The sequence below is a fragment of the Erinaceus europaeus genome, chromosome 12 (assembly GCF_950295315.1).
Source record: "Erinaceus europaeus chromosome 12, mEriEur2.1, whole genome shotgun sequence".
Classification (NCBI taxonomy): Eukaryota; Metazoa; Chordata; class Mammalia; order Eulipotyphla; family Erinaceidae; genus Erinaceus; species Erinaceus europaeus.
Genome location: NC_080173.1, coordinates 101,987,956 through 102,003,574, shown reverse-complemented (window position 1 = coordinate 102,003,574; position 15,619 = coordinate 101,987,956). Strand labels below are relative to the sequence as shown.

Here is a 15,619-nt window from a genome sequence, read left to right as displayed (position 1 = left end):
ATAGAGAGGGTGGAGAGAAAAGTGACTGGTGACATCAGAGTGTGACAAGGAGAGGATCAGGGTGTGACAAGGAGAGGGGGTGGAGCAAAAACATATCATGAAACAGTGGGGATTGTACCAATGCCCTGGAGGGAGGGTGGTGCTTGTTAACAGCAGTTATGTAAATAGAATGCAGTGGTTATGTAAATAGAATAGTGTTACGCAGGGGGATTTAAACCAAATGAAACAGAAGGGGTCTCATGCATACCAACAACAGGCGTGAGGTGGAATCTCAGTGAGGTTTTGACTTGCATTTCTCTGGTGACGAGTGTACTAGAGCATTTCTGCATGTGTCTCTGGGCCCTGAGAGTCTTTTGCATAACCACTATGCTTTCTACCCTCCCCCCCACCCTATCTGAAAATCTCTTCTCTTCTTAAGCACAACAGACAACAAGTGAAATCACAACCACTGTGTGTAGACAAACAAGGAGAAGTGTCTATCACAAAAGCACAGCTCTGTGTGGATGGGGTCAGAGTGGGCAGCTGACCACCTGCCCTGCTACTCAGCCTCAGAGAGGCTGCGCCCAAGGGTGGCTCCCACCAAACACAAGCCGTGTTGCCACTCACGGCTGCAGGAGAAGCGTGTAGAGTTGTCGAGTCCCACCAGCTCTGAAATGCTCTGACAGTACTCCACTGTTTATCATTGTCAGTACGTCATGTCCATTTCACTTCTCCCATTTATATTTCAACAGAATAATGTGATATAAATACAATACAAAATTTTCAAAGATATAAAAGAAGAGAATAAAGCCAAGTTTTTAAATCCAGCCTTGACAATTCAAACAAATCTTAGATGGTCTAAACAGAGTTTCCAATGACCACAACTAAGAAAAATTTAATGTTCTGCAACGAGAGAGAGAGAGAGAGAGAGAGAGAGTAGGAGAGTGGAAAAAGGAAAGAAAAGTCTCCTACTTATAAAAGTTTTTTTTTAATAATTATTTATTTTCCCTTTTGTTGTTCTTGTTTTACTGTTGTAGTTATTATTGTTGTCGTTGTTGGATAGGACAGAGAGAAAAGGAGAGAGGAGGGGAAGACAGAGAGGGGAGAGAAAGACAGACACCTGCAGACCTGCTTCAACGCCTGTGAAGCGACTCCCCTAGAGGTGGGGAGCCGGGGGCTCGAACTGGGATCCTTACTTTGCACTACATGCACTTAACCTGCTACGCCACCGCCCAACTCCCCGTGTAAAAGTTTTATCCCACCAGCAAAGGTCACTTCTATGACTGTTCCAGGACATAACTACATGGAAAGAGAAAGCCACTCATCTGTTTGCTCCAAGATTTGCATCCTTGAAATGCATCCGGGCAAGTTGGAGCATCCAAGGGGCTGCCGATTCAGAGCCCATCTGCCAAGAGCTGGGCTTCCCTCTGCTCTGACCCAGCCACACCACAGCTGCCCCCCCACCCGAAACCATCAGGAAGCTGAGTCTCCCACAATGGCCTGGCTGGTGCCCACTGACAAAGGGGGTTGTCCTTCAGGGTGAGCACTGGTATCACGTTTTTAAGGCCCTGGGTGTGATCACTGGCAGAAGGAGGGAGGGGGAGGAGGGGAAGGAAGGAGAAGGAAGAAAGAATAAAGATACTGTTGCCTTATTTCTGATGAGACCAAATTAAACCTAGAAAAGGTGAGAGACTTCTAGAGACTGGGGCTCTCCGCCACAAATACCTGCTTTTCCTCCCTTCCTTCCTCCCTCCCTCCCTTTCCTTTCATTTTATTTAGTGAATAGATACAGATAAGTTGAGAGAGAAAGATGAGATAGAGTGGTAGAGAGACAGAGAGGCACCTGAAGCCCGGCTCCACCACTCGTGAAGCTTCTCCCCTGCAGGTGGGGACCAGGGGCTTGAACCCGGGTCCTTGAGCCCTGTGATGTGAGCACCATCCCCTCTATCTCTATCTCTTTCTATCTGAAAAATCAGCCCAGAATAGTGAAGTCCTGGAAATCTCTCTATCTCTTTCTCTCTCTCTCTCTCTCTCTCTCTCTCTCTCTCTCTCTCACACGCACACGCACACTCTGAGATCTGGGTTTGAGACAAATTTCACATCACACATTATTGCAAACGCTCATTTTCAAACTAGTGTTCCCCTTCATACGGGTTTAGAGAGAATTAATCTCAAAGCTGTAGACTGACAGCTTGTAGAGTGTCACTCTGTACGTCTTCCTGACTTCTCCTTTGAGCCTTGCTTCACATCGGTTAGACGAGAGGCGGTGGGAGCAGGCCTCACCCCCACATGCACGTCCACTGATAACAGTGTGTGAGCACAGAGTAAGCTCTGCTGTTTCTCAGTCAATTCATGGATTTTTCTGGAATAGGACAGAGAAGCTGAGAGGGAAGGAGGTGGAGAGGAAGAGAAAAAGAGACACCTACAGACCTGCTTCACCGCTTAGGAAGCGTCCCCCCTGCAGGTGAAGTCTGGGGGCTCGAACCCGGGTTCTTGAGCTTGGTATCTGTGCTCAACTGTGCTGCACCACTGCCTAACCACACAAACTCTGTTTTAGGTTACATATATATTTTTTCCACACTGAGTTTTAAACTAAATGTAAACTATGAAAACTTTGTAAATAGGAACAGTGAGCCATACAAAATATAGTAACTTAATGACTCAAAAATAATGAAGCTCTAAAGGCAAAAATAGATTGGTACAAAATAAATTATTGTAAAGTTGTATATGTTTTTCAAGTAAGAGAAAAAAATGAAGAACTGTGATGTTATTTGTCTAGTAAGAAAAGAAAACAGTTGCATTAGAATAGAGATTTGCTGAGCTCAGACACTTACATAATGACTTTCCTGGGTACAGCTTGGCCTGAGGATAACCAGGAATCATGCTTTCATCTCTGGCTCTAAGATTTTCCAGCTCATGCTTGACAATGAATTGGCACTCCGCCATTGTGAGGAAGGTATCATTGTTATCTAAAATAAAACCAAAAATTCAGGTGATCTCCCCAGGAGAAATCCAAATGTAAAAAACAATATTCAAATAAGCCAGAATTATAGAAATAATAACACAAGAAATCAATAAATAACAAAGTTCACTGGATATTCTGTAAGAATAAAAATAACGTGTTGAGCACTCGTGATAAACTTCCCCAACTACTAGGATCCTTGTGCATAAGTGTGTCATAAACAGCAAAACAGAAGACATCGGCTTATCTCACTGGTCACCCCAGAGCAAAGGTACTCTTCCATTCTAACTCTCTGAACTGGTGCTGAAGGTGCCTGCAGGTATGATGCCGCCCCGAACAGCCTCCCCGGCAGTTCTGCTATTCTAGCTTTTGGGGTGGGGAGTGGAGGGAGGGAGGGAGGGAGACAGAGCAGGCAGACCCCCAGCACCATGACACCACTCCTGGGCTTCCCAGCCCTGCCAGTGCTGCTCCAGCTGTACTGCTGGGCCTCAGGGTGGACGTCTATGCCCTGCAGGATAAACTCGTTAGTGGCCCACAGACATCGTAGGTCAGGATGAATCTGAAGTGGGAATAAATGACGAGTTTTCCTCCTAAGCTCTCCAGCCTGGGCCTTTCCCTTCTGGAGTTGTACATCTCTCCTAAAATCAGAAAGAAGTCTGATAAGAAAATAATGTTTGGGAGCTGAGGAAGAAGCATATTCGTTCTGCAAAAGACTCTCCTGCCTGAGACTCTGAGGCCCCAGGTTCAATCCCCAGCACCACCATCAGCCAGAGTGCAGCAGGGCTCTGGGGGAAAAATAATAGTAGTAGTATTAATAGTAAGATTAGGGAGACAGCACAAGTCTGCAAGACTCTCCTGCCTGAAACTCTGAAGTTCCAGGTTCAAGCCACAGCACCACCATCAGCCAGAGCTGAACAGGGCTCTGAGGATGGGGACACAGACCTTTGGTGACGAGTTGTGAAAAAATAATAATAATCACAAATAATAATAACAGTAATAATGGGCTGGGAAGACAGCACAGTGGTTCTACATAAGACTCTCCTGCCTGAGGCTTCAAAGTCCCAGATTCAGTCCCCAGCATGGCCATCAGCCAGAGCTGAGCAGGGCTCTGATATATAAATAAAACAAAACTGGAAAAGTTTTTTTTTTTTTTTTGTATCCAGGGTTATCTCTGGGGCTTGGTGCCTGCTGCACTACGAAGCCACTGCTCCTGGAGGCTATTTCTTCCCTTTTGTTGCCCTTGTTGTTCATCGTTGTTGTTATTATTGATGTCATTATTGTTAGACAGGACAGAGTGAAATCAAGAGAGAAGGGGAGACGGAGAGGGGGAGAGAAAGACAGACCCTGCAGACCTGCTTCACCGCCTGTGAAGCGACTCCCCTGCAGGTGGGGAGCTGGGGGCTCAAACTGGGTGGGATCCTTGTGCTGGTCCTTGTGCTTTGCACCACCTGCGCTTAACCAGCTGTGCTACTGTCTGGCCCCCAGGTTTTTTGTTTGTTTATTTTTAACAGGTGAGTCCTCCTAAATGAAGTACGTTTCACCATCACCATTTACTCACTAAGACTAAGTCTGACTCATCATCACATCCTGCATTTCCAAGTGCCCTAAAAGCGTCAGCTTGAGTCTGAGGCCAATTCTCACCTTGATAGCATACAAGCCCTCACTCTGTCAGTTATTGTCAGAAACCATTTTCTTCTGGAGTTTTCTCTGGGTCAGATCAATACCATTTACCCTTAGGAAAAAGGGGCACTGTCAGGAAATTGTGAGGGTGTGGTAGAGCTTGGCAGGGCTTGACCTGAGGAGTACGTCTATCCTGTCAGTCTCTCTCTCTATCGAGAGGTCGAGCAAGCTGGGACAGGAGTAACCCCAAAGGTTTTCCCCGTCTTATCAGACTCCCTGCCTCACAAAGCACCCTGCATTCCTGTTATTATGGCCAATAGATAAAAAAAAAAGGGGGGAGATGTCGGGAAATTGTGAGGAGCCTCACAAAGCACCCTGCATTCCTGATACTATGGCCTATCTACATAATCACTGGTTTGCCTGAAAGATCCCCACCCATTCCATTCCTTTGGTCTATCTTCTTTCTACCCTCGAGACCCTCCCTGCCTGCAGGGTAGTATTAATCCGACCAGTTAAAACCCTCACAACAGTTGCTAAGGAAGTTCCTACCTTTGGAGCCTTTCTCTGCCCCTTTCCTAGCCATTTCCATTTCCAACTTGCCACTTCTGGGTCTGCCTTTTAAAAGCTTTGGCTCTCTGATCAATAAAGGTTTTTTGCATTGCCTCGTGCCATGTGTTTGGTTCCTGAGTCATCTCCCTCCTGTGACGGAGTGAGTAGCAGCCCAGGCTGGTTCTGGTCACGTTCTCTCCAACCCAGAGAGCACGCGCCCGGGAAGAGGCACCCCCATGCTAGCCCGGCAGGGCACTATGCCCTGGAATACTGCTGTGCATCCTGAGTAAGGAGCAGTCACCATTCCAAGAGTCAGAACAAAATGGAAGGTAAGTCGCGTGTGCCAAGCTACAATTACGATCACCTGTTGCAAAGCTGCAAAGCGAGATCCCTAGGTCAGATCTGGCTGGCTCTCTACCTGGTGTTCTGAGTGAGATTCTAGTGGAGTCCAGCTCCACCTGCTCACTTACTTGCAGGATGAGGATGCTTGGCTCTGGGGTAGCAGTGCTATGCCTGCGACAGAGACCACACGGCCTGCAGAGCTGAAAGTACTTGGCGTCTCAACAGTGACTAAATCTCACCTAGATATTCACACCTACTGAAATAGCTTTCTGACCTCCAGTGTATTCATCAGAAACCTTTCTCCATTTTAACTCGTCTTAATAATATATACATTCCATGCGGGACAATATATACATTCTGTCAGCACATTCACGATTTACAGCATTTCTGCCACAAACAGACAAGAGCCCCTGGGCCCCTTCCCATCCAAGACACCATTCCCCACCCTGGGCGACCGCAGCACGGCTGTGGTTTCTGTCACCGAATATGACTTCTGCCTGTTCTAGACGTCCTATGATTTGCATCCATCCGCGACGGACACTCTTGGGGTTTGACCCAACAGGACTCCTTTTCTTTTTAACCTTAAGCATTTGGTCCATTCTCTTTAGTCCACTCAAAAGTTTCTTGATAGCTGACTTTGTCAGAAACAGAGAGCTATGCGACTCACCGTCGAAACCTTTGAAGTTGTTCCGGGTTCTGTATGTGAAGGCTCTCATGGTGCCGTCATTGCATTCTTTGACCAAGCCCAGTGCTTCTGCCCCCAGCAACAGTCTGATGTTGGAGGCACCAACAAGATACAGATTCTGGTTTCCTAGCGTCTCCTTCTCGTATTTATTTAGCAATGGTCTAAACAACAGCTGGGCACCTTTTGAAAATAAAAAATAAACATGATTAGAAAGCAACAAACATAAAATTTCAAAAAATGGTTGACAAGGAGGTGGCCTGGGATAAAGCATTGGCCTTACAAGTGTGGGTTCAGTCCCTGGCAGCACATGTGCCAGAGTGATGTCTGCTTCTTTCTCTCTCTCCTCCTGTCTTTCTCATTAATAAACAAATAAAACCCTTTTAAAAAAAAGTTTTGAAAAATGAAAACCTTAGGGAGTCGGGCAGTAGTGCAGCAGGATACGCGCACGCAGCACGAAGCACAAGGACCGGCACAAGGATCCCAGTTCGAGCCCCCGGCTCCCCACCTGCAGGGGAGTCGCTTCACAGGCGGTGAAGCAGGTCTGCAGGTGTCCGTCTTTCTCTCCCCCTCTCTGTCTTCCCCTCCTCTCTCCATTTCTCTCTGTCCTATCCAACAACGACGACATCAATAACAACAACAACAACAACTACAACAATAAAACAACAAGGGCAACAAAAGGGAATAAATATTTTTAAAAACCATTTAAAAAATGAGAACCTTAGAAATAAATTATTTGTTTGGCAGGAAAAAAAAAGGAATTATTTCACAATTTACATCTAGCTTCTTAATAAGTAAGAAGTACAGTTGGCCCTTAAATCATGCAGAGGATTTTCAACTGCACACAGTTCAGTCCCCAGCACCAGTATCAGACAGAGCTGAGCAGAGCTCTGGAGAAAATTAATCATAAAATAATAATAATAATAATAATAATATGGCTGGGGAGATAGCAGCACAGGGGTTCTGCAAAAGACTTTCCTGCCTGAGGCTCTGAAGTTCCAGGTTCAGTCCCCAGCATCACCATCAGTCAGAGCTGAGCAGGGCTCTAAGGATGGGGATGCAGACAGACAAAAATGCATGTTGCTTCTGACTCCCCAGAACAGAGCTGCTGTTAGCTCGCTGTGGATGACACATCTCCCAGGTGATGTGAATCCGGGAGCACGTCTGCTGTAGACTGCATTCTCACCACAAGGTGTCAGAGAGAAAAGGTGCTGAGAAAGTCACAGGAGAGTGGACATGCCTGTGTTTGCTGTGAGAACTCCACCTATCAGCGGACACAGGCAGCTTGCATCTGTGTAGTTAGGCTGGGGGAGGCAGGCCCATCCTATTTTATGCCCTGAGTGCTCCAGTAGGAAAAGTACTAAGTGGGGGTGGGTGGTGGCGCACCTGGTTGAGCACATGTTACAGTGAGCAAGGACCCAGGTTCAAGCCCCCAGTCCCCACCTGCAGGGGGAAGCTTCACAAGTGGTGAAGCAGGGCTGCAGGTGTCTCTCTGTCTCGCTCCCTCTCTCCCCCAATTTCTCTCAACTTCTGGCTGTTTCTATCCAATAAATAAATAAAGATAATTAAATAAAAAAGAAAAAAAATGTACTAGCCACTAGTTTGAGTGACTAGCCAGTTACTCAAACCACAAGCAAATATCAGATAGGAAGGCTTATTAGCTCTCAGTAATATGCAGAGAAAAATGATAGCTTCTTAACATAAAAGTAACATCAAATCTTAAGAATTTTTGAAATAAAACATCCTAGTTTAAAAGCCACAGATATAAGTACATTATAATACAATATATTTTGTAAAGGTTTAAAACTAAAGAATAAAAACAGTATAATTTTCAGTGACTTGCCCATAATATCTGCATTCCACTAGGCTTAGTGAATGTATATTGGCTACAGCCCAGCTCAGTTCTGGCTTATGGTAGTGTCAGGGACTGAACCTGGGACCTGGGAGCCTCAGGCATGAGAGTCTTTTTGCATAACCATTGTGCTACATATACCCCCACTTACAAGTTTTAAGAATATTTTTCTTAAGTAGGTTCCTCAATTTTTTTTTTTTAAATTTTATATTTATGTATTTATTTTCCCTTTTGTTGCCCCTGTTGTTTTATTGGTGTAGATATTATTGTTGTTATTGATGTCATCGTTGTTGGATAGGACAGAGAGAAATGGAGAGAGGAGGGGAAGATAGAGAGGGGGAGAGAAAGACAGACACCTGCAGACCTGCTTCACCGCCTGTGAAGTGACTCCCCTGCGGGTGGGAAGCTGGGGGTTTGAATGGGGATCCTTGTGCTGGTCCTTGCGCTTTGTGCCACGTGCACTTAACCCGCTGCACCACCGCCCAACTCTTGGTTCCTCAAATTTTTAAAACCATGTTATGATTAGATACCATGTATGTGAATATTATTTAAAAAGTTATGATAAAGACCATTTTTTCCTAATTTTTTATTTCAACCTCCATCAATCTTTTTCAGGTATATTTATTTACTACTTACCCTCGAAAGTAGTTTGGTAGGCACAATAAAATGTGAATCAGATATGAACAGGGTACTGAGAATTTGTTTCACTTACCAGGTGGATTAATCTGTTAAAATAATTATATTATGATAAAACTATTATTGTTTTTTTTTATTTACAGTCAAGATAAAGACTTTACTAAAATATACAGAAGAGGGCTTGGGAAACAGCATGATAAACATGGACATTAAACCAGAAGTCATCTAAGATATAAGAAAACACTGACAGGATACTCCATGACATACACTTCAGAAAAGTTTGCAAAGTCCAACAGCAAGGAAAATAAGAACAGAAGTAAACCAGTCTTCAAAATGAACAGCTTCTGCGCAGCAAAGGGAAACATTGTCGAAAGAGACGCAGCAATAGAAGACCTTTACAGGGCAGACAAAGGGTGAACAAGCAAACAGATCAAGAGCTCACGAAGCCCAGCAACGTGGAGACAAACAGCCACAGTGAAAACAGGGAAAGCACATGAGCAGAACGTTCACTCGAAAAGACATCCACGTGGGCAGCAGACGGAGGAAAGTGCTTGAAGTCACTGGCTATCAGAGACGCAAGGCATGCACCATAAGGGACACAAAGACAGCATGATGGTTCTGCAAAGAGACTCTCCTGCCTGAGGCACCAAAGGTCCCAGGTTCAATCACCTGCACCACCAGAAGCCAGAGCTGAGCAGTGCTCTGGTAAGAAGGGAAAAAAACAGGAACAAAAAGAACAATTTTATTTACTGATGTGGGAAAGAAAGGAACATGTCTACACTGCTGACAAGAATGTAGGCTGGTCTGAGCCCGGTGGGAAACAGTCTGGGGACTACTGGGAACTCTGGAAATAGACGAGCTTCATGACCCGGCAATTTCTCTCCCGGGGATTCATCCAGAGGAAACAAAGCCCCCATCCTGGTTTGCTGGGAAATTGTGCAGATGCAGTCACATCTGCCATGTTGTCCCCTCAGGCTACTGCTAGTTCCCGCGAGAGTTGGGACATCCTCGGAGCGCCTGTTCCCATGTTGTGCCCTCAGGGCATTGTCTATTCCCCTCAGTAGTTGCAGTGCTCTGGTTACTCCTCCCCTTCCCATTCTCACGAGAGTTATTATCCTACCCTCAAGTGCTCTGGCTACTCCTCCCCCTTCCCATCCTCACGAGAGCTATTCCCATAAAAGCCCTTCTTCCGCACCTCTCTCTCTTGCCGGCCCTTCACTTCGGTGTTTAGACGCAGGGAAGGTTACTGCGTGAGGCGGCCATTTTTGCTACCTCCACCCGGCCCAACCTGCTTCTCTCTCACCCAACTCTGAGGTGCCAGCGCAAATAAAGATTTGTGTTCCCTCTTCGCTCCGGACCCCTCCTCTCTCTCTTCTCCGCGGCGTGGCTCAACACTGGTTCACAGCAGCACAACGCTAACAGCCCAGACCTGGAAGCCGCCCAGGTGCCCCAGGACAGATGAGTAACTGAGAAAGTGCGTATCACGGCAGAACAGCACTCAGCTGTTAAAGACGGGCTTCAGCTCTTTCGCCTCTTCTTGGACGGAACTTAGAGGAACCGTGTTAAGTGAGGTAAGCCAGAGAGAGAAGTTGATTTCACTTACAAATGTCAGTTGATCTCACTTACAAGTGGATCTTAAGAAACAAGGAGAGAAAGAGAAAGCACAGATGAAGCTTGGACTCGGTGCAGTGTGGTGAGCAGAGCAAAGGACTCTGGGGCCAGAGGGGGCAGAGGGGGTCAGGGGGCCTCTGGGGTCCTGGTACACCACGGTGGGAGGACCTGGGTAGGGGCTGAGAGAACTCTGCAGACACCTATCACGGAAAGCTATGAAATTAGACCCATGTCTCAACAACTGTCCTGTACCATTTACCTTCTAACAGCGTGATTTAGACAAGAAGCAGACACACACACACACACACACACACACACACACACACACACGGACTCGAATTTTAAATACATGTACCTGCCGTAAAAACACATTTGATAATACATGCCTTTAGTCACTGAACACGCCGAGTAAGAGTACTGTTAATGCGCATCACTTGCCTCCATCTCTCTTCTTACCGACAATCCTCGCTTTCAGCCACTCTTTGGTTTCTTCTTTGACATCCTGAGCAAGCTCGATCACTACCAAAGGGGTGAAGGGACTCTCTGAAGTGTCCAGCGCTGATAAGGTCGCTTTCATCTTTGACAAACTTGCTAAAAATTAAAAGAAAAGCAAACAAGGGTTATTATGAAAAGTATTTAAATTTGCATTTCTGTTAATTATACCTAACACATATTCTAGGTCCCAAGACACAGGAAAATGTCTCATGGCACAAGAGTCATGTGGGGCCGGGTGGGGGCGCACCTGGCTGAGTGCACACGTTACAGTGCGCAAGGACCCAGGTTTGAGCCCCCGGTCCCCACCTGCAGGGGGAAGCTTTGTGAGTGGTGAAGCAGGGCTGCAGGTCTCTCTCTCTCTCCCCTCTCAATTTCTGGCTGTCTATCCAAGAAAGAAGCAGAGGAAGGAAGGAAGGAAGGAAGGAAGGAAGGAAGGAAGGAAGGAAGGAAGGAAAGAAGAAAAAGAGAGAGAGAAAGGGAGAGAGAAAGAAAGGAAGAAAGAAAGAGGGAAAGAAAGGGAGAGAGAGAGAGATAGAAAGAAGTCATGTGACAGGTTCAACCAATGTTTGAAAGCACGTGTGACAATTAGGCCCTAAGCCCAAACAAACTCCAGGCTTTTCTACCACTCAGGCTGCAGCAGAGGGACGTACAAGTCAGTCTGTCAGGAAAACCATACAGAGCTCTGTGCTCGCCAACAGGAGTCAGAAGCCATTCACAAAGGACGGGGCGCTGAAGCAGGACTTGGGAGAACCACCGTGACACTTAGCAGCTAGCAACGGGCGGGCAGCATTCTCAGTGCAGGAAACAGTACTTCCTTTCAGAGCGACGGCGGGAGAGAGCCCACAGGCTCACAGAGACAGGATAGACTAAGTGTGCCTGAAAAGTCAGCAAAGGGGCCGTGTGATGGCGCACCTGGCTGAGCGCACATGTCACAGTGCCTAAGGACCCGGGTTCAAGCCCCCGGTCCCCACCTGCAGGGGGAAAGCTTCACGAGTGGTGAAGCAGGGCTGCCGGTGTCTCTCTGTCTTGCTCCCTCTCTATCTCCCCTTTCCCTGTCTTTATCCAATAAATGAAAATAAAAAATTAAAAGGAGAAGAACCAGCAAGGTGTGAGGAAGGCCTGGGTGAAGCGCGCCTGGCTGGGGCACACGGTGGTGTGAGGACCCGAGTCCCAGCCTCTGGCCCCCACCCACAGGGAGAAACTTCACAACCAGTAAAGCAGTGAAATATATGTTACTCTCTAGCTCCCCACCCTCCTAATTTCTCTGTCTTTATCCAAAATAAATATACAAATAGAATATTTCCAGTGTGTGAGGAGAAGGGGGCCAGGAGCAAGCTGGAATCAAACCTGGGTCCCTGGGCCCCATGACCTGGGTCGGGTCTCCTGAGCAGAGCAGAGCTTACCCTCCCTCATGTCCTGGTCTGGGACTGTCCCCGCGCTTGCTCTCGGGCTCCTAACTTGCTCTGGGACTCCACCTCTCTGTTGCCACAGGTGGGATCTCCCTCTAAAATCTCTCTTTTTTCTCTTTCTTAAGCTTTTTATTTTTATTTTTTGCCTCCAGGGTTACTGCTGGGGCTCAGTTCCTGCACCATGAATCCACTGCTCCTGGAGGCCATTTTCCCCATTTTGTTGCCCTTGTCGCTGTCATCTTTATTGTTGTCATTGCCAGATAGGACAGAGAGAAATGGAGAGAGGAGGGGAAGACAGAGAGGGGGAGAGAAAGACAGACACCTGCAGACCTGCTTCACCGCCTGTGAAGCGACGCCCCTGCAGGTGGGGAGCCGGGGGCTCGAACCGGGATCCTTACACCGGTCCCTGCGCTTCATGCCACGCGCACTTAACCCGCTGCGCAACCGCCCAGACCGCTTCTTAAGCTTCTTTAAAAATATTTTTATCCTCTTTATTTGATAGGACAAGAGAGAAGCTAAGAGAGTGAGAGATAGAGGGGAAAGAGACAGAGACACCTGTAGCCCTGCTTCACCATTGGTGAAGCTTTCCTCCTACAGCTGGGGACCGGGCTGAAGCCAGGTCCTTGTGTGGGGGCACGAGCACTTCCGGCCTTCTCATGTAAACCTCCCTGACCCACTGATTCAAGGCCCGGGCAGTTTTCAGACCTCAGCCTTACTCAGCCTCCCTGTGTACTTGGCGTTCTAGTGGCTCCAAAGTACAAGCAAAAATCAATTATTAGGAGCCATCAGAAAAGGAGTTTTCTCCTTTGGGGGGAGGAAAAAACCGTCTTTGCAGAAAGCGGATGAAGCAGATGCGAGCTGTCTGGCTTGGTCGTACCTATTCTGTTTTTCTAACAGAGCATAAATTCTGTGTGGGGCGTTACACTGGACTCAAACTATGAGACATGGGTGCATGGGAACGCTGCTGAAAGACACCAGCCAAGTCAAGTTTGTCTCCGGGGCTCTAAGCAGGAAACCAGGCAAAGCAGGACTTTGTCCTCGCCTCCAAGGAGCAGAGGCCGTGGTGGGGAGGGACGGCGGGCAGCAGTTAGAGCAGACGCTCAGACTGCACTGGGTAGTAAGTTCCGGACAAGCATCTTCTACACAGGGAGGACATATGTTTGCAAACTTGATGAAGCAAAGATAAAGACAGTGCAGAGGGGGACAGGTGGTGGCTCACATGTAGCACACAAGGACCTGGGTTCAAGCCCCTGGTCCCCCCCATCTGCAGGGGGAAAGCTTCAGGAGTGGTGAAACAGATCTGCAAGTGTCTCTCTCTTGATTTCTGGATGTCTCTATCCCATAAATAAAGATAATTAAAAAAATATAAAATAATAAAACAAAAAAGAGAGGTCAGGCTAAGCACACATGGTACAAAGCACAAGGACCGGCATTAGGATCCCGGTTCGAGCCCCCGGCTCCCACCTGCAGGGGAGTCACTTCACAGGCGGTGAAGCAGGTCTGCAGGTGTCTGTCTTTCTCTCCCCCTCTCTGTCTTCCCCTTCTCTCTGTCCTATCCAACAACGATGACAGCAATAACAACAACGTGAAAATAGCACTAGCCCCTGGCTCCATTCCACTAGAGCGTCACTTCTAAAGAGGGCTGACCAGGAGACAACACGATCAGATGTGCGGTCCAGGAGTAACAGGTTCTCGTCTTCTCAGGGTCCTCTGAAGTCTAGGTCTAGAAGGCAGCAAGCCAGACGCGCAGGCGCAAGTTCATGCGACGACGCACTTTATTCTCAGCACAGATGACTGGCAGCCTCCGAGTCCAACAGCAGGAAAGTCAGCAGGCCTGGCCCCACTCTTCCCGCCCCAAACACTCAGAGTTTGTGCAGCTGTGGGAAAGGCTTCCCGGCTCACCACGAGGGGAGCATGCCAGGCGAGACCCTGTTACGAATGTATACGGTCCAGTGACGTCACGAGGGGGACAGTGCCAGCTGGCCACCACCCGTGGGGACTCCAGGACGTATAGCAGGCCCACGCCGATGCCCTGCCGAAGGAGCCTCCGTACTTGCATTGTACAGACAGGAGGACAAGACGAAAGAGGCTGAGGGCCTTGTCCTTGTGCAAGTCACACAGCAGCAACCGGACCAGTGGGGTCCAGAACAGGCGGCCGGGCCTCACTCCCCTCCCGAGCGCACACCTGCTCAAAGCTCCAGCGACTGCTGCCCAGCTGTGCTTTTCTGAACTGTCATTCTAGCAACAGAATGGGAGGATTCAGAAAGACCTTTTTATTTCTCCTCTATAGTTTTCATTTTGATTCAAATTTTAGTTAAGTAGGTCTTTTTATAATTAGGAAAGAAAAAAGTGTTTTCTGTATTTGGAGTATAGTGTAGATGGCCCATATTTTTGACAGCATGTTTTACAGAAGACTGAAGGTAGCGAATTCCAGCGGCACTTTGAGTGCTACACAGTACAGGACATTCTGCTTTACCTGCCTGGATAAAAACACCACTTGGGAGAAAATCTGGAGACTGCTTTGAGGAGAGTTTAGCTCACAGTGAAAGTAGTGCCCTCTGTCCCCAGGGTATGGCAGTGTGCAGGAGTCTCTTCTGAGCCTCTCTGGGACTCTCTTGCTCATACCTGTACTCTTTGTGTCTGTCTGTCTGTCTCTCAAGACTTTGGGGGCACAGGAGGGTAGAGTGGCTTCTGCTGTCCAGGCTGCTCTTTACTCAGACGGTGAGCCAGAGAAGCAGCCAAGCTCTGCAGCAGCCCCGGGGGCAGGATCTGCACCCGCCCTTCCACGATCCCAGTGTGCGGGGAGCCGAGGGCGCTACCACGGGGCTGCTGCGCCCGCCCAGCACACCTGCCCTTCCGAAACCTGCGCTTTACCTAGTGTCCACTGCATCAGGGCTGCCGACAGACCCATACGGGAGTCAGATTCCTGCGGCTCTGACACCAGACATCGCAACCAACCACCTGCCCACAAGAGACACACCCATGATAACTCCTGACCACAGTGGTTGAATATAACACTGTGAGCTCAACCAGTAAGGGCGGAGAGGGGTGGGGAAAGGAGCATGTCTATTTTACCAAGGATCGAGAGAGAGAGAGAGAGAGAGAGAGAGAGAGAGAGAGAGAGAGAGAGAATGGGCCTTTAATACCCCTTCTGAGTTTAGATATAAAGAAAAAACTGTCCATGGAGTTATAAATTCAAAGAGTAAGTAGAAAAAGAACACTGGATCCTTAGAAATCACCTTACTTCAGACTCAAAGAGAAACTTGATCCAAGACTACAAAATCACGGTTATACATATAGACTCTTATGCCTGAGACTCCAAAATCCCAGGTTCAATCCCCCACCCCACTACACACCACCACAGGCCAAGGTTGATCAGTGCTCTGGTAAAAATAAATAAATAGGGAGTCGGGCTGTAGCACAGTGGGTTAAGCGCAGGTGGTGCAAAGAACAGGGAATGGTGTAAGGATCCCGGTTCAAGT

The 15,619-nt window shown here is 47.8% G+C and overlaps 1 protein-coding gene across 4 annotated transcripts in view; it reads right to left on the bottom strand.

Annotated features, from left to right (window-relative positions):
• Nucleotides 1–15,619, bottom strand: part of ANO10 (anoctamin 10) — a 121,267-nt gene that overhangs the window by 104,452 nt on the left and 1,196 nt on the right. For 3 of the 4 annotated variants that reach the window (XM_060204855.1, XM_060204857.1, XM_060204856.1), the window contains exons 1-2: nt 6,120–6,423; nt 2,814–2,948 (exon numbers count right to left, since the gene is read on the bottom strand). In XM_060204855.1, coding sequence (XP_060060838.1) covers nt 2,814–2,948; nt 6,120–6,408 — 424 coding nt within the window. In that variant the 5' untranslated portion in view covers nt 6,409–6,423. Of the gene's footprint in view, nt 1–2,813; nt 2,949–6,119; nt 6,424–10,671; nt 10,825–15,619 lie in introns of those variants that run through there. The other variant, XM_060204859.1, reaches the window with a different exon arrangement.